Source organism: Danio aesculapii, chromosome 9 (assembly GCF_903798145.1).
Source record: "Danio aesculapii chromosome 9, fDanAes4.1, whole genome shotgun sequence".
Classification (NCBI taxonomy): Eukaryota; Metazoa; Chordata; class Actinopteri; order Cypriniformes; family Danionidae; genus Danio; species Danio aesculapii.
Genome location: NC_079443.1, coordinates 8259808 through 8284956, shown reverse-complemented (window position 1 = coordinate 8284956; position 25149 = coordinate 8259808). Strand labels below are relative to the sequence as shown.

The window sequence follows — 25149 nt, the reverse complement described above, 5'->3', positions numbered from 1 at the left end:
CTGAATAACTATAGTGTGTAGTATTTAAACTTTGATAGTGCCTTTTAAGAATAGTCATATCTTTCATATATTTCGTATATATTTATCGAACATTTTGTGATTGTTATAGACCTGCTGTTCATTAACACTTTACAAAGAAGCTCCATTTGTTAACATTTGTTTAAAAAACGGTGATCAAACCTACTTTTAAAGCATTTATTTATCCTAAGTGATGTTGATTTCTTGGTTAATGCTAAATATCTCAATAAAATCAAATAATGTACTACTTTAATGCAGCTAATAACAAGAAAAGTTGATATTTCCTTACTTTATTCAATTTAATGTATTAATTTACTGTTAATATACATCTAAAATGTTTAGCAGGTGATCTGTTTTGTTAAATACAACATAAAAAATTTGTTTTGGCTAACATCGTGGTTTTTTGGTGATTTATAAAACGCATGTCAACAGATACCAGAAATTAGAATCCTTTTACTTCATAAGACCTCAATGTATCATCAAGATTAATGAATATTCATTTTGGGGTTACTTTTGTTTTTTTTATGACACTGACTTGCATTTTACTAATGATCAAGATCATCATTAGCATTTTTTTTGTGTTCAAAAGACATCTAGACGGCCAAACATAAACGTCCTACCTAAAACAACGTTAAGATTGGGCTATAAGCAAAAATCTAATAAGTCTGTAAATAGACTAGTCATTAAGTATTAGACAGATCCCAGCAGGCACAGGACATCAACATGACGTCAGATTGACGTTGTACCCCAACGCCGTGGGATGTTGCATTTTGTTTGGAAATGAAAATCCGACATCTATGTGAAGGCCGACATTAAAGTACAATGTCCAACCTAAAATTAACCAAATATCGACCTCTAATGAAGTTACTGTTGATGTTGTGTGGACGTTACCACTATGACGTCTATCAGACGTTGGATTTTGGTTACCAAACCTGATGAATGTTGGTTTAAGATGTTGGCTCGGCGTTGGATTTTGGTCACTTTCCAACACAACCTAAAATCACCCAAATATCATCGTCGTTATTGGACGTCGAAATAAAGTTATCCTTAGATGTTGGCTAGACATTGAATTTTAGTCACCTGACATCACAACCTAAAACTAACCTAATATTAACATCTTATGACACTGTGTGCCTGCTGGAATTAGACATTCTTCACATGTGTAGTCATTCTTTCCTGTCTATTTGATGACTAGTCTGTATTTGGGATATTCTTAGATGTCTATTAGATCTTCACTTACAGCCCAAATTAAAGACATCGATATTAAGAGGTCTATTAGACGTCTTTTAAAGATAAAAGTGCTTGGTGGGTTCTTTATTGTTTAACTGAAGAAAATAAACATCTACACCTACTTTTATAGTATAACTTGAGAGTGAGTACATTTTATATTAGTAATTTTTTGTGTACTATGTGTTCTAAAATGAGTAATCGAATGACATCACAACATGCTCATATGAGAACATTACAGAGCTTGATTTGTGCTGAGATTGATGACAATGGATCCTGCAAGACCAGTTCTCCTCCGTCACAGACATCTAATACGGGCGTTGACTCTTAGACGGGAACACAGGGCTTTCAGATGAGGTCTAGAGATGCTGTGTTTGTAGGACTTACGGTTGGCGATGCTGGTGGGACTGGGCACCCAGTTCTCTGTGAAGTTGACGTTGCACATGTTAGTGCTGCAGCAGCAGAATCTGTAGGTGCCATTCTGGATCTGCGATGGCGTTGTGGTAACCACGCAACGGTCGTCATGGCAGTCCTGCTGGTCACCAATGTAAGTCCAACAGCCTGTAATGAAAAGATGCAGGTGGTGCAGTGAAACACTGAGATGGAAACTGGGCTTTCTTAAGAATGTGTAGACAGGATTATATTATATTATGTTATATTATATTATATTATATTATATTATATTATATTATATTATATTATATTATATTATATTATTTATATTATATTATATTATATTATATTATATTATATTATATTATATTATATTATATTATATTATATTATATTATATTATTTATATTATATTATATTATATTATATTATATTATATTATATTATATTATATTATATTATATTATTCATTAATTTATTTTCTTTTCGGCTTAGTCCCTCTATTAATCTGGGGTCGCCACAGCGGAATGAACCGCCAACTTATTCAGCATGTTTTTATGCAGTGGATGCCCTTACAGCCGCAACCCATCACTGGGAAACATACACACACACTCATTCACACACATACATTACGGACAATTTAGCCTATCCAATTTACCTATACCACATGTCTTTGGACTGGTACGGGAAACCGGAACACCCAGAGGAAACCCGCGTGAACATGGGAGAACATGCAAACTCCACAACAAAACTGCAACTATCCCAGCTTGAACCAGCGACCTTCTTGCTGTTAGACGAACATGCTACCCACTGCGCCACTGTGTCGCCTATATTATATTATATTATTCATTCATTTTCTTTCCGGCTTAGTCCCTTTATTAATCAGGGGTCGCCACAGCGGAATGAACCGCTAACTTATCCAGGAAATGTTTTATGCAGCGGATGCCGTGCCAGCTGCAACCCATCTCTGGGAAATTTATTTTATTTTATTTTATTTTATTTTATTTTATTTTATTTTATTTTATTTTATTTTATTTTATTTTATTTTATTTTATTTTATTTTATTTTATCAAATCACATTATATTATATTATATTATATTATATTATATTATATTATATTATATTATATTATTTTATATTATATTATATTATATTATATTATATTATATTATATTATATTATTTTATATTATATTATATTATATTATTTTATATTATATTATTTTATATTATATTATTTTATATTATATTATTATTTTATATTATATTATATTATATTATATTATATTATATTATATTATTTTATATTATATTATATTATTTTATATTATATTATATTATATTATATTATATTATTTTATATTATATTATTTTATATTATATTATATTATATTATATTATATTATATTATATTATATTATTTTATATTATATTATATTATATTATATTATATTATATTATATTATATTATATTATTTTATATTATATTATATTATTTTATATTATATTATATTATATTATATTATATTATATTATATTATATTATATTATATTATTATATTATATTATATTATATTTATATTATATTATATTATATTATATTATATTATATTATATTATATTATATTATATTATTTTATATTATATTATATTATATTATATTATATTATATTATATTATATTATTTATATTATATTATATTATTTATATTATATTATATTATATTATATTTTGATCTTAATGTTTATAAAACTATTATTATTGACATCTTATTTATGATTTTTACCATTTTATATTGTTTTATTTTGAGATAAAATGTTTATATTAAACACTATTTTATACAAACCCAGTCTTTAATTCTTTTTAATTAAATAGGCCTAAAAATTATTGATGTATCATAAATTCAATCATTGTAAAATTAAATTGTGTTAAATAATATAATGATTTAAATGACAATAAACTGATGACATGATTTTATAATGTATAATAAGCTAAACTGTTTTATTAAAGCATGCACTACCATTAAATGTTTTTTTAATAATGGTTGAATTCAGCACTTACTAATACTAATTTTAAATATTTAAATATTTTTATATTTTTGTTTTAATTTTATTTTGCTTTTAGTTTTACACATTGAAATGCAAGTTTTTACAAACATAGAAAATTCTTAACAAGCACAACACTGCTGCATTTACTAAATAAACAAATTACAATGATATATATATATATATATATATATATATATATATATATATATATATATATATATATATATATATATATATATATATATATATATATATATATATATATATATATATATAGTGCTCAGCATATATGAGTACACCCCTCTCACAAATCTCTCTTTTAAATTCATATTTTTAACAGGAAGCTATACAACATTATATTTGTGCAAATACATTTGATTATTCAGTACTAAAGCCAAATCTGGAGCTTATCTAACAAAATAACTTACAATAACAATACCAAATTTATATGTTATAGAATAATATTAAATACAATTTTTAAAAAGTGGAAAAAGTCAAGTGAAGCAAAACAATTAATTTAATTGTTTTATCTATCAATTTCTAAATATGTTTAGTGACTAAAATCTTATTGTAATAAATCTAATAAATAAATTTAATAAATCTGTCTTGTTTAAATGCACCAAAATACATTGCCTATATTCACTGAGAAATGGATACAAATATATATTTTTTTAAATGGGGTGAACTCAATTATGCTGAGCACTGTAAAAACATAAAATAATAAAAAAAAATAACAAAAACCCCAAAAATAATAATTAAAAATGCTCCTCCTGTTTCAGGTTAGTGCGAATATGTTTAAAAGTAACTTTTTTCATCATACTGAATACAAAATTCTAAAATAATTTTATTGTAATCCAGCATTCTCTAACTTTTTGTTGGTCATATTCTGAAATAACATGAGAATAAATAAAGAGCAACTTTCATTTTTGACTGAACCATCCCTTTACGAGGAACAGTGAAAAGTCAACAGAAGGACCTCACAGATATATATGCAGAGGTTTGCGTGTATGTTTGAGTTCATTCTGACCTTGTTTGACCAGACGGATCTCTCCGTCATGTGTTTTCTCCCAGAGGCCGTAGCAGCGGCTGCTCTTGCTGCACAGGATGGTGTTATTTTCTCTGGTGATGTGCCAGTCACCAGCCACACTCTGCTCATCCACCTGCTGGTGCTGGTCATTAAAAGCACACTCCCGCTCGCGCTCTTCACTCTGAGCAGCTGCCGACACACAAAATGAGAAGAAGAAGAAAAAATGAGATTATTAACAGATCATATTCCTGGAAGGCCTACATAAACACTGCAGAAAAGCAAACTCAGCATTATTCACACAAGTCCCTTTAAGGCGAGTCAGCTGTAACAGTAGCCATCTTGAAAACACTCCCAGGTGGCTATTTTTTTATTTTATGGATCTTACTGTGAGCAATTCATCCATGTATGTGTTTATTTCTTTCAAACATTTTGATTTTAAAAGAAAATGCCACTGGACTGGACTAAACTGGCTGTATTTTCAGGCCTGCAGGTCAGGTTCATTTGCCTTAATTTTTAAGTCAATAACTGATGTACACCACCAAGACCCAGATGTAAGTCACAATATCTAAGAAAAGGCTCACTGCTATTTCTGTTTTACTGAAAAGTTAAAGGGGTAAAACATACATTGTAAAACCAAAAAAGTTAAGGTAACTCAAACCATTTGAGGAAACCGATTGCAACAAACCATTTAAGTTCAAAAACTAATCCTAATAATGAGTAATGTGAACTTAATTTTTATTTACAATTACCATTGTACAACTTACAATTACCATTTGAGTAATTGAAGCAATTTAAGCACAGTAAAACCCAATAAATGAACTCAAACCAACTGAGTACTGTAAAACCCAATAAGTCAAGGCAACTCAAACTGTTTGAGGAAACTGATTGCTACAAACCATTTGAGTTCAAAAACTAATCTATATGAGTACTGTGAACTTGCTCCATTTAAGTTGAAGTAATGAGATGTTTAATTAGCTCATTACCTTCAACACTGAGTTCAAAACTCTTTTCAAATGAGTAGATTTAACTTTCTATCAATTTTGAGTTAACCACACTCATTTCATTTGATAAAGTTGACTGTTGAGTTTTACAGTGTATAGAAAATTCATAGACAGTCATTCATCCCTTTCTATTTGATGACTAGTCTATATTTGGGCCTTTCTTAGCTGTCTATGGACCCTTTTCACAAGACTTCTGAAGCGTTTAACGCTCATCATAATCTCAAATCCTAGAAAGTTTTTAATATTTCTATTTTTAAAACAACGTATGAACATTTAGGAATGTATTATATCATCTTTGCGTCAAATTACAATTAAATGTGAGGTGTTTGTCATACAGTGTCTATGGGGCTGAGAGTAAATTTGACGTTCTTTGACGTCTCACACTATTTTCCCCCTTTTTCTGAAAGTCTTGATAACACCATTGTGGCGTTTTTCTTTTATTATTTCAGCAAATAGGATTGTAAAAAATGTATTTGTTGTTCACTGCGTCGTAAGTTTATGCAAATATGACAACTTCTGCTGCTGAGAAATCCCTGAAATGGCAAAAGGGTCTTTTAGAACTTCACAGACAGTCCAAATTAAAGATGTCTGTGTTTAGAGGTCTATTAGATGTCTTTTAAAGATAAAAGTGCTCAGTGGGATCTTTATAGTTCAACTGAAGAAAAAAAAAACATCTACACCTACATCCTGTATAACCTGTGTGCTACATTTTATATGAATCATTTTTGGTATACTATCGTTTAAAATGAGTATTGGTCAAAACCGTTTTCTCTAAGGATGCACCGATTTGGAAATTGGAAATCAGTTAACCAATCGATAACCAATATATAGTCAGATAAATAATTATTCTTGATATGTATATTTGTGAGTGTGATTACAAAAAGAAAAGACAAACAAACACAGTTCATGTTGCAGATTTTTACAAATTTTGTTTTAGGTCAAAAACAATGATGAAAAACATGCAATACTGTTCACTGCCTGTCTTGTCGTCAATCCCAAAAATAGTAACTTGACTTCTACTGTAGTTGATCTTTTAGAAAAGTGGCAGAAGGTAAATTTTTCCAGTGGATCATCTCTTAATATTACAGAGGACCTATTGGAACCCACATGGACTCAAGAGGTCTCACAGAAATCAGTGAAAAAAGTTTGGTGAAGGAAAAATCATGGTTTGGGGTTACATTCAGTATGGGGGCATGCGAGAGATCTGCAGAGTGGATGGCAACATCAACAGCCTGAGGAATCAAAACATTTGTGCTCTCCATTACAATTCTTCAGCAGTATAGCACTCCTCATACTACAACCTCTGCATTAAAGATGGGCCATCCCAGTTACCAGACATGAACATTATTGAGCATGTCTGGGGTAAGATGAATGAGGAGGCATTGAAGATGAATCCAAAGAATCTTGATGAACTCTGGGAGTCCTGCAAGAATGCTTTCTTTGCCATGCCAGATGATTATTAATAAGTTATTTGAGTCATTGCAGAGATGTATGGATGCAGTCCTCCAAGCTCATGGGAGTCATACACAATATTTATTCTTTTTCCACTGCACCATGACTTTATATTCTATACTGTACTTTATTTCTGTTAAAAGACAAGACTTTTGTCTAAGCAAAGTCAGACCTCACTGTCCTAATTAAATAATTCAAAATCAAGGCATGATCATACTTTATTTTGGTAAAATAAGCGTAATCTAGAGGTCTTTGCCTTTAATATAAGCCACTTCTGATAACAAATGATCAACATGAAGTCAAGTTATTATCTATTGTTCCTAAAACTTGGATAGACGACAAGACTTTACTCAGGTAGTAACATTCATTGAATGTTACAATTTTACCTTTCTACAAGTACTTTATCTCACAAAACACCCCCCCCCCCCCTCCAAAAACTAATTATTTAACAAGTATCCCCACATATTTCTCCAGAATTCAAGCAGACATTATTCAACAAATGCTTTCAGTGCACTACATTCCTCTTCAACCCAGATTTCTCTCTACAGCCAACAAAATAGAATGCCGATTGGATCAGCATAAGATGTATTTCAGCCCTACCAAATGATTTCCTGCCTCAAGGAAGTTGAAGAGTTCATTCTCCGCAGAGGATAATCAGGTTGAATGTGGGCGCGTACTTCTGATCAATAGCTAAACCTTGATTAATCGGACACGCCATGAGGGGTTGTGTGTGTGTGTGTGTGAGGGGGGGTATCTAAAACAGTGCCCTTGCTTTATACTAAGAGAGAAACAACAGAACACCTGGGGCCTTCTGCGCACCTGCTGCTACTCCGTCCAAGCATAATGCACACCTCCCGAAAAACTCCATTACAAAGCTTCCTGTAAGTCACTGTCATGACAACACTGGATAGGAGGGGCGCCGAGCGTACGTGTAGAAAATCAACCTTTTTGAGCGCTGCCGCGTATTTAGAGAACACAAAACCGTGATGACTGATAAGGGCCCTAGCCAACGGGACTGCCCTCATTTCCATGAGCCGAGCCAGCAGGGCTGAATTCTGCTGTCGGCTGATCGCAATCACCGCCGCAGCTGGCCCGCGCTCACCCCAACTGTATCCAATGAATTAATCCTCTCTCTCTCTCTTTCGCCGCACTGTCATGCAAATCGTCAGGCCAGTGTCTGAGTAACCAAGAGGGTAAAAAAAATCCTAATGCCACTCGTTTAACAGGCTTGGTGAAGTCATGGATCTGGACTATTGTATTCGAGGCGTTCAGACAAGTGAGCAGGGAGGGGAAAAAGCCCCCTGGTAGCATCATCGCCGGTATCCGCGTCCCATCAGAGTCCAGGCAGGGAGAATTGCTGCTGTATGTCCCTGGGGGAGGCTTTTGTCTGCTCCCCTACAAGAGCGAAGCCTGAAACGGTTGCACCGGTTTGTATCCGGCCACACACACCAGCAAGTGGTAGCATAAGCCTGGATGAATGTGTCCTGAGCGTAGCCGCGGATGCCTGACTCTGCAGGGCTCCTCATTATACCGAGCAATCCTTAAATGAAACCAGGGCTGCTCGACCCGAGAAAGAGGCGCAAAACGGTCCCTCAGTGGCTAGAAGAGGGGGGAAAAATTGTCTCAGCTTGGCTTGCCCCTCTTCAAGACAAAACACAGAGCTCCACTGGGGGCCATAAAGGACCGCTGATGGTTCAGAGATTCCTCCCAATTACAGGAGTGAAAATGGAGGATCACCCCCCACTCCTCCATGTCTCTGCTGATGGTAATGAGGGCATGAGGGCTGAGCCAGATGGATAACGCTCACATCCTCTTCCTCTCTGCGCTGAGCTCGGGTTTGCGCACTTACAAGTGTGTGACTGGGGGTGTAATATCACATTGGTGTCATTTGTGGATTTAGGGCCCCGTCTTTGTTTTGGAGTCAGTGAGACAGGTCATTAGGCGCGACGGTTTCCTGTAATTTGTGTGAGAAACTGTGAGCCTTCCACACAACACAGAGGTGGAAGGGAACAAGAGCAATCAATCAAAGAGCAGCACACGCCAATGGAAAACGGTGGAGCATTTACTTGATGGCTCCAAAGCAAAGCCTTGGAGTTTGGAGAAAACAGCAGCACATGAAACCTTATAGCCAATCACAGAGGGACCAAATCTGTGTTTATAAGTTTGTTAAGTAGCTCTCTCAAGTGTGTCTCAAAAATCAAAGGAGACTGCTCTTCTTTTAAAGCCAGACCATGTTTCTACTGACTTAAGAGTGAAGTAATAAAGTAGATGGCTATAGTGTATAAAGAAGCACTAAACATTCATGACGCATCATGGTGTATGTTCAGAGATTTTGCCCTTTTTAAAGGTAAATTACACAATTGTGTACTCAAACTGAACCATTTAACATCTGAAATGTTTAATAATAATAATTCCTTACATTTAGAGTATATAGCGCTTTTTCTGGACAGTCAAAGTGCTTTTACACACATTTTTGGGGGAAATCTCCTCATCCACCACCAGTATGCAGCATCCACCTGGGTGATGCGATGACAGCAATATTGCGCCAGACCACACACCATACACCAGCCAATTGATGGAGAGGAGTGGTAAAGCCAATTATGACATGGGGATGGTTAGGAGGCCAGTGGGCTAATTTGGCCAGGATGCCGGGTGAGACCCCTACTCTTTTTCTAAGGATTTTTAACGTCCACAGAGAGTCAGGACGTCGGTTTAACATCTGGAAGACAGCATGCACTAAGCAGTATAGAGTTCCCTTCACTATTCTAGGGCATTAGTACCCATATAGACCACAGGTTGAGTGCCTCCTGCTGGTCCCCCTAACACCACTTCTAGCAACAACCTAGCTTTCCCATGTGGTCCCCCATCCAGGTACTGACCGGGAACAGCCCTGCTTAGCTTCAGTGGGCAACCATATGAGAGTTGCAGAGAGCTAGCTGCCAGTGTAGGTATAGTTTGATATCAGTGTAAGAGATCACAATAATGAAAATAAATTCAAGAGTTTACAATAAGCAAATGATTGATTATAAAGCTTCTTTGGCATGCTGTCCCGGGAGAGAGCCCTGAGCTCATAAGATCCTCGAACCCGGGGCTCCCTCCTGTTTGCAAGGTGAGAGGGGAGTTTGAGCTCAGGTAAATCTCGAGAACCCCCCTGCTGTAGTAGCTAATGAACAGATAGTGATTGCTCTTAAGAGATAACTACTTACTAGGTACATGTCTATCGTGCCGATTTGGATTAGTCAATTACCCTAAGATGCATGTATTTGGACGGTGGGAGGAAACCGGGAAACACGGGGCACAGGGAGAGCGTGTAAACTCCACACAGAAAAGTCAGCTGGCTTTGTAAGGACTAGAACCAGTGATGTGCTTGCTGTGAGGCAACAGTGCTAACCACTGGGCCACCGTGTCACCCATCTAGGAAAGGAGGAGGAGTAGGGGTGGAAGGGGGGATTATTCAAAACGAGGATGGCTGTTCTATGGAACTTAGGGTATATATAGTGGCTTAGGAATCATCTGATTGGTGAGTTATAAATTGGATAATGAGGGGCCAGCCACAAGCAATCATAAGAATGTGATCTTCTCGAAATTAGTTTCAAAATAAATTTTACTTAGTGGTAGACTTAAATTTTTTTAAAGGAATAAAGTAATTTGTTGTACTCAATTATAAATATAATGTTGAAAAATGTATGTGTAAAGGTTATTTCTGTACTCAAAACAGAATCTTGTTTCTAAAATGTCAAAGTCTGTTAAAAAGTTATGATCAAGGTACCACAATGTCATCTGAAAGGTTCAAGAACAAACGAAAACCAGCCATGAAACACAAGCTACAGCTACTCAATCAACAATTCGCATCTTCCTTTTTTTAAAACCTGTAACATTGATGTCAGCAAGGACACAGAACTGCAGTTGTGTGCATTTATTTCAACATAAACATTCCATTACTATCATGACAGCAGAAGACAGAATGGAATGGAATTTTGTTGTTGGCTTTTGTCGCTTATTTATCGTGTATTTGTCTTAACGGTAAAGGTAGTCTACATAGAAATACATAGAATAATCATTAAAGATGCTGCAGTGCTGCATCAAAACAACACATTTCTGAAAGATATCTAATATTGGTCATCTTTGTCTCTTATTGTGCATGACTCTCTCCATCTACACGCTACTGTTTAAGTCACAAATGTGCAAATGAATGAGATCAATACATTCAAATGATAAGTTAATTGTTAATAATGCTTCACATTAATATAGTTCCAGTGTTTATTTCTGTTCACGGCTCTCATCATGTTATTATTTAAGTCACTTCTGTGAAATTGTGGCACAAAGGGACAGAAATAAATAAAAACAGTAAGTTTAATATTCCATAATGTTACTGCTACTCATTAATATATGTGAAAACAGATACTGGTCCACTGATTCTCTTCATCTAAATGCTACTGTTTAAATCAGTGTGGTAATTGTGGCAGGAAGGAAAAGCCACATATGAAAATGGTATGTTTAGACTTAAGTCATTTTAATATCACATTAAAATTCAAGAAAATTGACACTGGTTGAAAATTGATGTCTTTCTCCATCTAGAAGCTACTATGTGAGTTAAAGGCTTGATTTTTCCTTCCTGCTTCTGCACGATTCCCACACCCACTCACTAGAGGTCTGCAGATTTAGACTTAGCGGTTGGTGTGAAGTACACACTGTGTGAACAGTAAGAGCTCCATACTTGGCCACACGTAACCACAATTCCTTTCCTATAAACTCTTACTAACTTAACTTCAGTATAATAACAGAATAGTGAATTGATGGTTTAATTTCAGTCCTCACCATCTCCCGCTCACAGCAAACAAACAGAAGAAGAGGACAGGCTAACGTCGACAATCTAACATCATCACAGAAAGACTTTCATTCCAGAGTGAAAGCCAATTTTCTGATTTTAATTAAAGATAACCAAAACAACATAATTTTTTTTCTGTGGATTAATTGAATTGTTCACCTCAAGAATAGCCTAACAAAGCAAATAGCATCACTTCATGACTACTTAATGGTTTACTGGGAGTCTAGTATGCAATCTTTAATGGTCTTCCAGGAAGTGAACGTTGTTTTTAACAGTAAATGCTTCAGAGGGAGAAACCAAAAGCTGAATTTAAACGTTTTTGAAGTTTACTGCTTACATCCAAGCATTCTGCTCCAGGCTCTTTTTTGTTTGAGTTTAGTTTAAAAGAGATGTGTTCGCATGTTTTCCCAGGGGATATATGGGGAGAGTTTTTTTTTCTTTTTTTCATGTTAAATGACAAATAGGATGGGGTAGCTCTGTAGCTCGACAAAAATAGGAAAGCTCTGTCTGTCAGCTGAAGGCACATCACATCAACGTGTAGGGCAGACAGACGACAACATTGCTGATTATAATTGGAGCAATTTGTTAAGGTTCCTGGTTCATCGGCTACAGCATCAGCCCTGAAAGTGCCATAACAGCTGATCAATAGCGGGCCAGACACATTAGAGAGTCTGAAAAATTAAAAAGGTGCTGCTGGCACTATTTTCTTTCCCCAAGAGACATGTTTTCTCATAAATAGGTCCAACGGCGTAATCTGAATTCCCTTCATTCCCGTTCAGTACAGCTGGGATGAGAACATTTCACTCAAGTGTTTCCTTCATGTCGTGATTAATTCAGCTTTCAGCGACTGGCTCCGCTCCATCCGGACATGCAAGACAGGCATTTTCGAATCTTCCAAATGACTCGGCTCTTTATTTTTGTCTGCTGGGCGGTGAGAGAAAATTCCTCCACCTCTAGGTGGCAGGGTGCTCTGCTCTCTACTGAAAGAGCAAAGGGAGGAGGGTGAGGGAAGAAGGGGATTGTGGGATTGTTTTTGGGGGCAGTCTGTACCAGTCTGACTCGGCCCTGCTACTGTTTGTGCACCAGCTCAAGGTTAGAGCTACTGCTTAGAGGCCTGTCAGCATTTTCCCCAGATAACACTCAACTTTGCCTTACTGGGGACCTTCGGCCTGTGTTAGTCTCAGCTCCTGGTCTTTGTTTTAAAGGGAAAGCGCAGTCCAAAAAGCTAGTGATCTCCCCACAACTCATTTGCTGGCACTGTGAAAAACAAAACGGGGCTTTTCTATAAAGAATACATCAGAGTAAAGGACTACACAAACCTAAGCCGAGTACAAATCGTGATTAATTTATTATGTCTCCGCTAAGGCCAAAAGCTGAGGCTCTGTCTGCCAAAGAGCCGGAGGGCCTGTGGCCGTTTCCTTTCCAGTAGATTATCTGAGAAGTTGGCACAGGCCCCATCTCCTGCCAATGTCTCTATGGACAGGGAAGCTGTCAGGCTGGCTCTCAGATACAGGAAAGCAGAGAAGGGGGTGTGCTGGCACTGGAGGGGGCACCAGCAGAAACCTCACTCCAGCTTGGCCTAGGAGAACTTAGGGGCCAAATGAAAGGAAGGAGGATGGTTCAGCAATTCTAGAGCCATCTGGCGTGGCAGAACCACACCAGACCATCAGGCAGTTAGATTAGGTGGCGTACTGGTGTAATATTCAATTTCATTGTACTATATTGTAATCAAATGAAAGCTGCATTATGTGCACTTCATGAATAATTAAGATCTTGTGTAGAAAATTAAGTGTGGTATTTGTAGTAACACCACAGTAACCCAAACTTGATTCTCATGAACATTGTCAGTACTAGGGGCGTAATGGTTCAGTATAGTATGATATCAATACATCAAAAAGAAAGATACCCTTTTGATTCACTAAATGTAAGATCATAAAGCATGACCTTATCTTTACTTTGACCAATGACAGAGCTACACTTGACCGATTTAACTGTGATGTCTTCAAAGCAGCAAATAAAACAAAACAGATCCTTATATATATGCATGGGCCGATATAAGATTCTAATGGTATGATAACCTTGGATAACAATCTCACGGTTTCACAGTATTGTGCTCACTGCGCTAAAATATATTCTTTTTTATTTGTCTGGGTAAAAAAACAATCACTTTTTCCCGCTTTGAACACAATGGCTGCGTTCCAAATCACATAATTCCATACTATATAGTACGCTAAAAACAATATGTGAGCCAAGTAGTATGTCCGAATACACATAGAATAACAGTATGCAAAAAGTAACCAGATGACCTACTACTTCCGGTGAGATTCTGAAGTGCGCATCCTATGTCACGTGATGACGAAAAAATGGCATCCGTGGTACGTCCGAGTTCCATTCATACTACTTTCATTCATAATGTATAGAACATACTTCTCTATCGATCGAGTAGTAAATTAAAATACAGTACCTACTGAGAAGTAGGCAATTTTGAAAGCAGACAATTTATTTATTTTTGAGAAACATTTAAAATATTTTGGAACTAAACATGTCAGGTTAAACAATTCAAATGGATCATTGACTTCTGCTGTCTTCATTTGTTTCAAAAAAACTGATTTCTTTTCAATTTAAAATGACATCTTTGAATATCTTTTCTGCTAGAGATACTGTTGTCCTAAACAACATGTAACAAAAAAAATCTTACATATACCATAGAAACAGAAAATGTTGGCTGTTTTAAAACCTTGACTTTTCCAAACCGCGGTATACATTGAAAATGGTTAACGACCCATGCCTACTTATTTATGTATTAAAAAAAACTAGATGTAATATTGCAGTAATAAACAAATGCAAACAAAAAACAAATATTTTGTAAAATATAGAATTCAGTGTGTTTTTACTCAGTGTGTGTCCACATTTTCAAATATTTATTATGCAAATATAACTGTAACGAATAGTTTGATTTGTAATGGTACTGAAGCAAAAGCCTCATTATGCCATGGTTCAATAAAGAAGTGAAGCTGCTTTGACACAATCTACATTGTATAAGCGCTATACAAATAAAGGTGAATTGAATTGAATTGAATATACGAATATGTGTTTCATGACACCCCAAGTCAGTACCAATAGGATCATATATTTGAAGCATATTGAAAGTATAACAATTTAAAGCAAAACACGTACAGTATTTGCATTATAATCCACAAATATATATTGTACATAATGAAAAGTGGCAGCTTAAAGCTGAAATTTGTGTGGATTATTTAGCAATGCACAGTATACCAGTGCCATGTCAAAAATTTATTCTCAAGGTTTACTATAAGTATAAAATATTCAACCTTCACTATATTTTACATACTGGTTTGGTTCACTCCTGCTAAATCAGCTTTTAAAAATATTTTTTTTTATTTTTATAATGTTTTTAATTAGACAAAACCAGCCATTTATTTTCCTTTGGCTTAAACCCTTTATTCATCAGGGGTCGCCACAGCAGAATGAACTGCCAACTTATCCAGCATATGGTTTACACAGCGGATGTCCTTCCAGCTGCAACCCAGTACTGGGAAATATCCATACACAATCATTCACACACATATACTACAGCCAAATTCGTTTATTCAATTCACCTATACCACATGTCTTTGGACTGTGGGGGAGCACCCGGAGGAAACCCGTGCAAACATGGGGAGAACATGCAAACTCCACATAGAAATGCCAACTGACCCAGCCAGGACTCGAACCAACTACGTTCTTGCTGAAGTGTATATATATATATATATATATATATATATATATATATATATATATATATATATATATATATATATATATATATATATATATATATATATATATATACACACACACAACAGAAAATATATACAGGAGATTCACTCATTGCCATAATTCTTCACAAGACTCAGTACATATACTAAACTCAGATTACTTGATCCTAGCTTGATCCCCGAAGCGAGTAGTTGCTCACACAAGCAATCGAGAAAGTCATTAGTCTGCAACAGCATTTGAAGATAAGCTTAAGGCAATGCTCAAATACAGGAGGGAGGAAAGACAAATCCACCTTTTCAACAGACAGGAATTTATTTAGTCCTGCAGTTTCATAAGGTAACATCTGCCGAGCCTTAGAGACAAGGCCACTGACGAATCGAAAAAATAATGCAATTACTGCTTTACGGGCTTTGTTCTTTTATCATAGGATGATTTGTGTGTCCATAATCAAAGCTGAAGTGAAAAAAAAAAACTGTGTGAGATTCAGCTGCAGGGTCGAACATGTAAAACAAACAAAAAAAAAAGCTTTTAATGTCAGACTGACTTTATCCGCTTTCCCAAATAAAAGCAGGCCTCCACATAATTAGCAAAACACCAGACGGAGAGCATTTTATTGAACTGACCAGAGACTGTGGAGCTTGCAGTGCTGCTCAGTTATTAATAATAATGAGAGCCTCGTCCACTCTGTTCAGGACATTTACCTTATCTATCTACCTCTGCAGGACACCAGCTCTCCATCCCTGGACGCTAACGCTAATGTCTGCTTTATATCATGGTCATCTTAACAAGATTAGTTGAATTAATACGAGAGCAGAAAAGGATGTGGACGGATACAACAGGCCAATGTGGTTGCGGTGTTGGTTTCAGAATAAGGCTAATGACTATTTTGATTATGATCAAATTTGTTGATGATTTCTTTGACAAATGGGGTTTACTTCAAGACTATGTGACGCATGCTGTACATTGTAAGCACAGAAATAAAAAATGCAAGCCAAAAAGTTATACCAATGAGTCCAGTTAAACCAACTTACACTGTAAACTTTTTCCACTAAAGCTCACTTTGGCTTTTAAAAAAAAAAAATTTAACTAATTTTTACTAATTAATTTTACTGTAGCGTGCCATCATCTCAAAAAATGAACAAAGAAATTTGTCCACATCCAGACTAATAATTACTCATTGACTACCTTCATGATTGATAATTATTTATACTAAAATCTTTGACATTGATTTTTTTTCTTTAAAATAAAATATATATTTTTTAAAAACTGTTCTATGATATCTAATTAGAAGGTATGTGGCTTAGGTCAAATCAAAAAACCTCACAATTGGCCCAGTTGTAAATGTTTTAACAAAAAATAAATAAATAACAATCTTTTTAAAGTGGTAGAGAGGTTTATTTTAGCTAGAAGGAAAATAAACCTAGTGGAGCGGGTCTCGAAATTAACCTTTTTGCTTGGTAGCACTGGTGTTCCTAACTTCAAAAATGTAGGTGCACCAGCCAAAATGTATGTGCACAGTTACTAAAAGTTTTATAAAAACAGATTTATTGCATTTGAAATCAACAAAAAATCTACATGTGCCCACTGGTCCTGCTAGCACTGCTTGACATGAATGGTATTAACTTAGTGTGCTTTCACACTTAATTCAATTGCCTGAACCGTACCCAAGTTCGATTGTCCACACTTGCCACCTTCTCGGTTGGTTTGTGTTCACACTGTCTTTTTTCCTTGTGAACCCCGGTACGCTTGTGTCATCAAGCGTATGTACGGCTGTTGCTAGGTGATGGACATGAAAGTAAAGCGCCAAAATGGAAAGACGAACGCACATAGCTGTCGTTCTACTTTTACTGAACCTTTTGGTTTTGGACATACAGAAAGCAACTCGCGTCTATCTGACGTTTAAAACGTAATGCAATGTCTGCAGAAGCAGTTTTTGGAGGAGACAAGCAGACATTATCACTATGATTGCCCTGGCTCAGTCCCGCTTGTCATCACGGTACAGTACATCATACACAGACACACACACACACACACACACACATGAATGAACGTAATGAAAACGATAGTTTGTTGTACAGTTGGAAGTTCACTTACTTCATTTGGTACGTTTGCATTCATACCAGAAGTGAATCAGACCAGAGTTCGCGTGAACTGTACCGTTAGACCACCTCTTTCAGACGGACTCCGGTACTGTTCACGGGTGCACACCTGAGTTCAGAAGACACATTCACACTAGCTAAACGTACCGTATTCTGATGTCAAACGAACCCGGGTGCGGACCCATTTATTTAACGATAATAACTGTGTCTGATATTGCACAGAAAATATTGACATATAACTAGGCCCACACGGAATCTGCGCGCAAAGAATTCCACAGATTTTTAGCTCATCATTGATTGTTTATTTACTTGTGTAAATGTGTGTAAATTAATATTTATTCAGTTTCTAAATTAATTACAGTAATAATATTGACTAATATGAAAATATTCATATTCATATTTATTTACAATACAGTCCTCTTTTTTAGTATATATATTATATGAGACTTGCTTTGTTTGCCAAATAAGTGGATCTAATTGGATTTGCATTTTAAACATTAAATAAAAGTTAAAAAGGTATTATTTATATTCCATATATTAAGCTTTAGTTATGATACTCCTAAAAAAATTCCAGAAATAGCAAAAATGTCTGCAGATTCCGTCTGGCCCTACATATAACTTATTATTTACTTGTCATCTTACTAGCAATAATGGTCTTTTCGTGAGCTGCAATAAAAGTTTAATCTTAGTGAGCGAAAGCCCTTTTGCGATGGTGTCCGTGCTGCCAGTTGCAGGACTGACAACATTGTGACAATTAAATGAAAGATTAAATAGAACATATCGTGCTTAAAATGTGTAGATGGTGCAAACGCTGTTACCTGCAAACACCGTCCCACAGCAGACTTTACGGTAAATGGCTTTAGTCATTTTCATAGCGGACTTTAACCCAATGGAAGTCTTTTATCCACTCTTCGAAAAAAGTGTACATGGTGGATTAACATTCACCACATGATCACTAATAAGATATGCCACTCTGGTGTGCCCTGTCATCTGAAGGAAGGCATTGACTGAGTGATTGATAGCTGATATTAGCTAATCTATTCATGTTCACAGTTCAAGAGTAACGAGCCAATAAGGAGAGCTTGAAGGCAGAGCAAGCATTGCGCGATTTGTTTACTGCAGCAAGTTCACATGATGACTGTTTTAAACCATTCCTGAGTGCTGCGTTTGTCGTTTTTAGGTCCAAAGATGCATTGAATGTCTCTTAACTATGCGCATGCGGTGAACATTTTGCAGTGAAAACAAATCGCACGGCCACAATTTTATGCACTGTCACAAATGTTCCCAAATATATTCTGAGGTCGCATAAATAAAATTTCAGCCGCATATGCGACCAAAACAATTTTGAGCCCTGTAGAGTAACCTAGTCTGTTTCTCAGTTGTGTTGCAGATAAAATATAGGGTAAATTATAATTATACTTGAAAAAAAGGCAGAGAGCTGAGTGATACAATGTGCATTAACACATATATTCAACAGTTTACATGTGTCTGTTGCCTCATTACAGACATTTATGTCCAATTTCACAATATACAATTTAAACTAACAAAAGATACATTTAAAAACACCTTATGCCTCTTTGGCCTGACCGGGTTTTAGATCTGGTTTGTTCGAAATCTGCACTGCCTGTCTGAGACACAATATAAAATGGGTCTAAAGAGGCACTGCATCAAATTCCATTATTCCACACCATGTCTTTAAAATATAAAAATGTATTATAAAACAGTGTTTTCAATGGATTTTCCCACAGCTCCTGACAACCATTCATCTCGTTTTAGGCTTGAACAAATAAACGAATGCTTAGGTATATTTAACTGACTGTATATTGATTAAATCACATTACCAAATTTGTAAAAGGAACCTTGGTAATTCTAATCCACCTTTTTCCAGAAGTTTTTGGTGGCTAAAAAAGCCATTTAATGTTATTTTCACAGAACAGTCTTTTTTTTTATCTCCGTTTACGTTGATACCCTAAAATGAAAACAATAGTAATACCAAATAACACTAAATTAACCATTTATTACCACAAAACTGCAATTAATATCAACCCAGGCTCATTCTGAAAACGTACCTCTACAGGCGTTTTTGTAGACCGCGAAATACATCCCGGCAGTACGTTTTTCTGCAGTTTTTGTTTTCGAGAATCCACGAGAGGTTGCTGTGTACGCTTTATGAGATCTCAAATTTCCCTCGCGAGTGCCATTCACACCTGCTGTTCTCACATAACCCACCAGAGGCCGCTGTTGACTGACTTTTTGACAGACTTTTTGACTGACTGACCCACCCATTTCCCTAAACCCAACCAACACGTTTTAAAAGCAATCAAAAAAAAGAAAAGCTTTTTTTTACCACGTTTTCAGATTTTACCACATTCACACCGTTATTGACTTGTTTGTTTTATTTTTTGGATTCTGTTTTTGTCCTACTTGCTTTCTGGACCCGCTCTTCACTGGACTCAAACCCCGTCATCGCGGTCAATTCCTCTCTGCGTCTCAAAACCGCCGAAGCACATGACGCGCTAACGGGACAAACTGGTTGCAGCTGGAATGCCGTTCATACGGAGGTAAGCGGTCAGCTGGTAAGCGCGAAGAGGAACGGCGTCACACCACCCCGTAGCGTTTGTTTAAAAAAAAATTAAATGCAGCTATACGTACCTCTGGCTACATAATTCGCGGTCTCCAGAAACGTCTGTAGGGTTACGTTTTCAGAATGAGCCTGTGTTGATTAAAACATACTAAGCAGCAAACGCAATCTGTGTCTTGTTTCTGCGAGCATTTGTTGGCACTTTTTCAAGTGTGATATTAGTGTGCCATAGCTGTTCAGGGCCCTTAGGGAGTCTTGTTGCCATTCCTCAGGAGTCTACAGAGGCAGACTCATCTCAAGTCTTTGACTTCCAGGAATCAGAGTGCTGGAGTTGTGCATTACAGTACAGCTTCATCTGCCCGTGGCTCTTTAAATGCAGACAGACAGAGAGGTTTCCCTGCAATCCAACTCTGACTGGCAGAAGCGAAGTCGCCGCAGTCTTCTGTTTGAGAGATGTGTTGCCATTTGCCCTGCAGAGAGTCGCTTGCAAAGCAACACAGGGATGTTTACACAAGAGTGGCCCGCAAGTCACTCATTAATCATCTGAGCAACATGAAATTCTTCCATCCAAACGGCCTCTGCAATACAGCAAAGCAATCCCAAGAATACAAAACCAACCCCGGAGGAGCCGTAACAATGCAAATGACTTTTTCTCTGCAACAAAATGGCCGAAATTAAGTTTGTTTCACGCAGACCAGCTTTGAAAGGCAGTTAGTGTGGATAACTCTTTTGTAAACGGCTAGACATCACATTAAGCTTGTTGGCATAGTCTAATGGGAGGCATTAGTATATTTTATGTGTGAGAAGGGATTACATAGTTCACAACAGGGCACTTTGACCTGAAACTCACAAAAAACAACACTCAACCTAATAAACAATCATGACCTCTGACCAGATCCTACTGCCTAGTGTCCTGACAGCTGGCGGGTGATGTGTACCATGTGCATGTGTCTGAGTGTATCTATGTCCAGACTTTAGGGGGGTTAAGGCAGGGGGAGAGTGCTAAGTCTGTCTGGACCCTTCCCCCCCCTTTTTTTCTGACGCACCCGGCTCTCCCTTAACGCCTGGGGGTCCTAAAGCTGCTTTGGCCAGCATAACCCCAGTGTTTCTCTCTGTGACTGTCTGTCTGGGTAAATCCAGACGTAAAAAAATGGAGTGTCTGGTTGGGTGTAAGGTAAGGTCAGGGCAGCAGGTGTCTACAGGGAAATGTAAAGGGTTAAAATATATACAGAAAAACAGATAATTAAATTGTAAGGAGCTGAAATTGTGCTGACTCTGAATTCTGATTAACCGAGACACAATGAATGTAGATGTAAAACTGTGATAAATGCAGACCTATTAATGTGCCAAAAGGCCATGTTGCCTGGCAACAACATTACTTAAAGGAACAATGTGTGCGGCTGTCTAAGAACACGCCTCCAAATATAATTACAAAAACAATATCTAAACAGGTTTTCTAAAATGATCCCAACTTATGTATGTAAACAACAGCTATGGAAAAAATAAGAGACACTTTACTGAATTTATTAGATCAATTACTACTATTACTTCTGTTGTTGATAACTAAATGTATAAATCTAACATTATAATTTGTTCATTCGTTCATTCATTTTTAGCTTAGTCCCTTTATTAATCTGGGGTCGCCACAGCGAAATGAAACAACATATGTTTTAGGTAGAGGATACCCTTCCAGCCGCAACCCAGTACTGGGAAACTTTCACGCCAACCCAGTACTGGGAAACATCCACACCATAACCCTAACCTTAACCTCAACCCTAAGGTGATCATGTTACCCACTGCGCCACCGTGACGCCTATAATTTGTACAACCCATATTTATTTTAAGTTTTATTTCCCATAAATGATTCAGTTATTCACTCATAAAACTTCATGTTTCTTTGCTGGATGTATCATTTTTGAAGAATTATTTAGTGGCATATTTTTGATGGTTGGTTTTATTGACAATGTAATTGCTGCCAACAACATTCATTTTTAAGCGTCAAGTTAAATGGATGTGATGATTTTAATCTTTACCATAAACATCAGTGGTTTTATCCAAACTATACACTGTTATCCCAGTACTTTTGTGTTATTTGAATGTTTGTAACTTCATAAGTAACTCAAAAGATTAAAGACTTGATCTCTTTCTTGATTTTTATGTTTTTCAAACACAGATTTGATTGCAGCGATTCGAAGGATTAATAAACATAAGCAAATCACCATCATTTATAATTTATGTTGCGTGGGTGTTGAGATCCCGATCTTTTAATGATTCATCGTGCAGCTTACACTGAATGCATTAATTCAGGCTAAACAAGTAGAGACAGAAAACACCTTTAATAACCTGAGAAACCCACCACATCCCAAATAACCTACCATGACTTCTTCCGTCTTCATTATATTTGACAGGAAAGCCTAAATGCTTTCATACATGTGATTTAAATGAGGCGGGATATCTATATATATATCCTAACCCTAACCCTAACCCTAACACATGTCCGAAATAAAGTCTAAAGTTGAGTCCAAAAAGTGTATCTATAAATGGAAACACAACTTGTAAAAACGAATGCACTTGTCTAGACCACAATGTCCCATCATTCAGCACATAAGCCAAGTTATAGTCATCATTATGTTGTAGTGAGACTGGTTCCTTGTCTAGGTAGAAGCACATATCTGTCACAGCCAAGCAGACAAAACATCCACACAGTAAACACACGCAAGATCACGTATGTAAACCCAGGGAATGATCTCAGTGAAGGACGCAAGAGGAAGTCAAACGCTATCTGAGGCTCAGCACACAGAGTAAGAAAACAAAGTAAAGTAAACTGAACGCCTTTTCCTCTTGGTTTGTGTAGGAACCAGACATGCTTTCCTGATGAACAACTCCGCTCTAAAACATGCCTCGAGTCATTACGTCAAAAAAAACAATACGCTTTTAATTGGAGCGACAACACGAAAACATTTTACAACAGTGCTTGTGGCTTTCTTTCTCAGTTTGGTGACCGGATCAGACTGGCAGTGGTTGAAGGCGAGACACTGCAGGTGAACAGGGGAAAGACATGAACAGTCATCACGTTCATCATACTTCCCCAGTTGATTGGTCGCATTAACGATTGCAAACATTTTTTGTATTACACTTTTTAAAAATTATTTGTTTAAATAGGCCAGGATAGTTCACCAAAAAATTTAAATTCTGACATGATGTACTCAATCTCCACTTCTCACAAACCTGGTTTGAGTTTCTTTCATCTGTTGAACACAAAATAAGTTATTAAAAAAATATTGGAAACCTGTGACCATTGACATCCATAGTATTTGTTTTCCTACTATGGAAGTCAATGGTTACAGGTATCTAACATTCTTCAACACATCTTCTTTTGTGCTTAACAGAAAAACGAAACTAAAAGTTTGGAACCACATCAGCGTGAGTAAATGTTCATTTTTGGGTGAACTATTCCTTTAAAATATGAAAACAGTATTAAATATTTTTATATATTTTCATACTAGCAGAAAGATCTGAACATTAGATTAAATCAGGTTCAGGTTTTTGTTTTTTTTAACATTACAGAGGGGATTTTGTGACTTTTTTATCACTCCATAATTTAGAGAATTCTTTTAGAGAAAAAATAATGTTCAGTTTTCTGTAAAACTGAATATATAATCAAACATAATCTGTAAAACCCTTCATAATGAAGATATTAATACAACTGTAAAGTTTGGTGATGACCACAGTGTCTTCTGATATCTAATTTATGTTGCGTGGGTGTAGAGATCCCGATCTTTTAATGATTCATCGTGCAGTTTACACTGAATGCATTAATGCAGGCTAAACAAGTAGAGACAGAAAACACCTTTAATAACCTGAGAAACCCACCACATCTCGAATAACCTACCATGACTTCTTCCGTCATCATTATATTTTACAGGAAAGCCTAAATGCTTGCATACATGTGATTTGTATGAGGCGGGAGGTGATCTCTCTGCTATCGTTACAAATTTAGAATGAATCTACAAGTTAAAAAAAAGTATTAATCCATGAGTCACATGTTTTTTTTTAAACCATGGGTTGTGATCTGTACGAATCACAGATCAACTGTGATCCATTACACCCCATTATACTTATAATTAAAAGAGTATTCATATATATATATATATATATATATATATATATATATATATATATATATATATATATATATATATATATATATATATATATATATATATATATATATATATATATATATATATAGTTTGGTGATGACCACAGTGTATTTATCTTCTGATAACTACTTCCAGGAGGATAACACACCATGTTATAAATTATCTCAGATTGGTTTCTTGAAATGAGTTCACTGTACTCAAATAGCCTCCACAGTCACCAGATCTCAATCCAATAGAGCACCTTTGGGATGTGGTGGAACAGGAGATTTCCAGTACCTTGTTGAATCTATGACACGAAGGATTAAGGCAGTTCTAAAGACAAAAAGGGGTCCAACCCGTGTACCTAATAAAGTGGCCGGCAAGTGTAGCATAATAAAAGAAACACTTAAAATTGTATTTTGCATGTTTTACATACATTAGACACTACAAAAAGATGTTGACACTCTATTTTGGATGCTTTCCCTGCATTACATTTTAAAAAAACACTTTAAGAAAAGCCAAAATTGACAGGTGCATAAAAAAAATGCATTTT

At 36.0% G+C, this 25149-nt stretch overlaps 1 protein-coding gene across 1 annotated transcript in view; it reads right to left on the bottom strand.

Moving 5' to 3' along the window:
- Positions 1-25149, bottom strand: part of bmpr2b (bone morphogenetic protein receptor, type II b (serine/threonine kinase)) — a 161720-nt gene that overhangs the window by 80361 nt on the left and 56210 nt on the right. The window contains exons 2-3 of the mRNA XM_056464729.1: positions 4714-4902; positions 1633-1806 (exon numbers count right to left, since the gene is read on the bottom strand). Coding sequence (XP_056320704.1) covers positions 1633-1806; positions 4714-4902 — 363 coding nt within the window. The remainder of the gene's footprint in view (positions 1-1632; positions 1807-4713; positions 4903-25149) is intronic.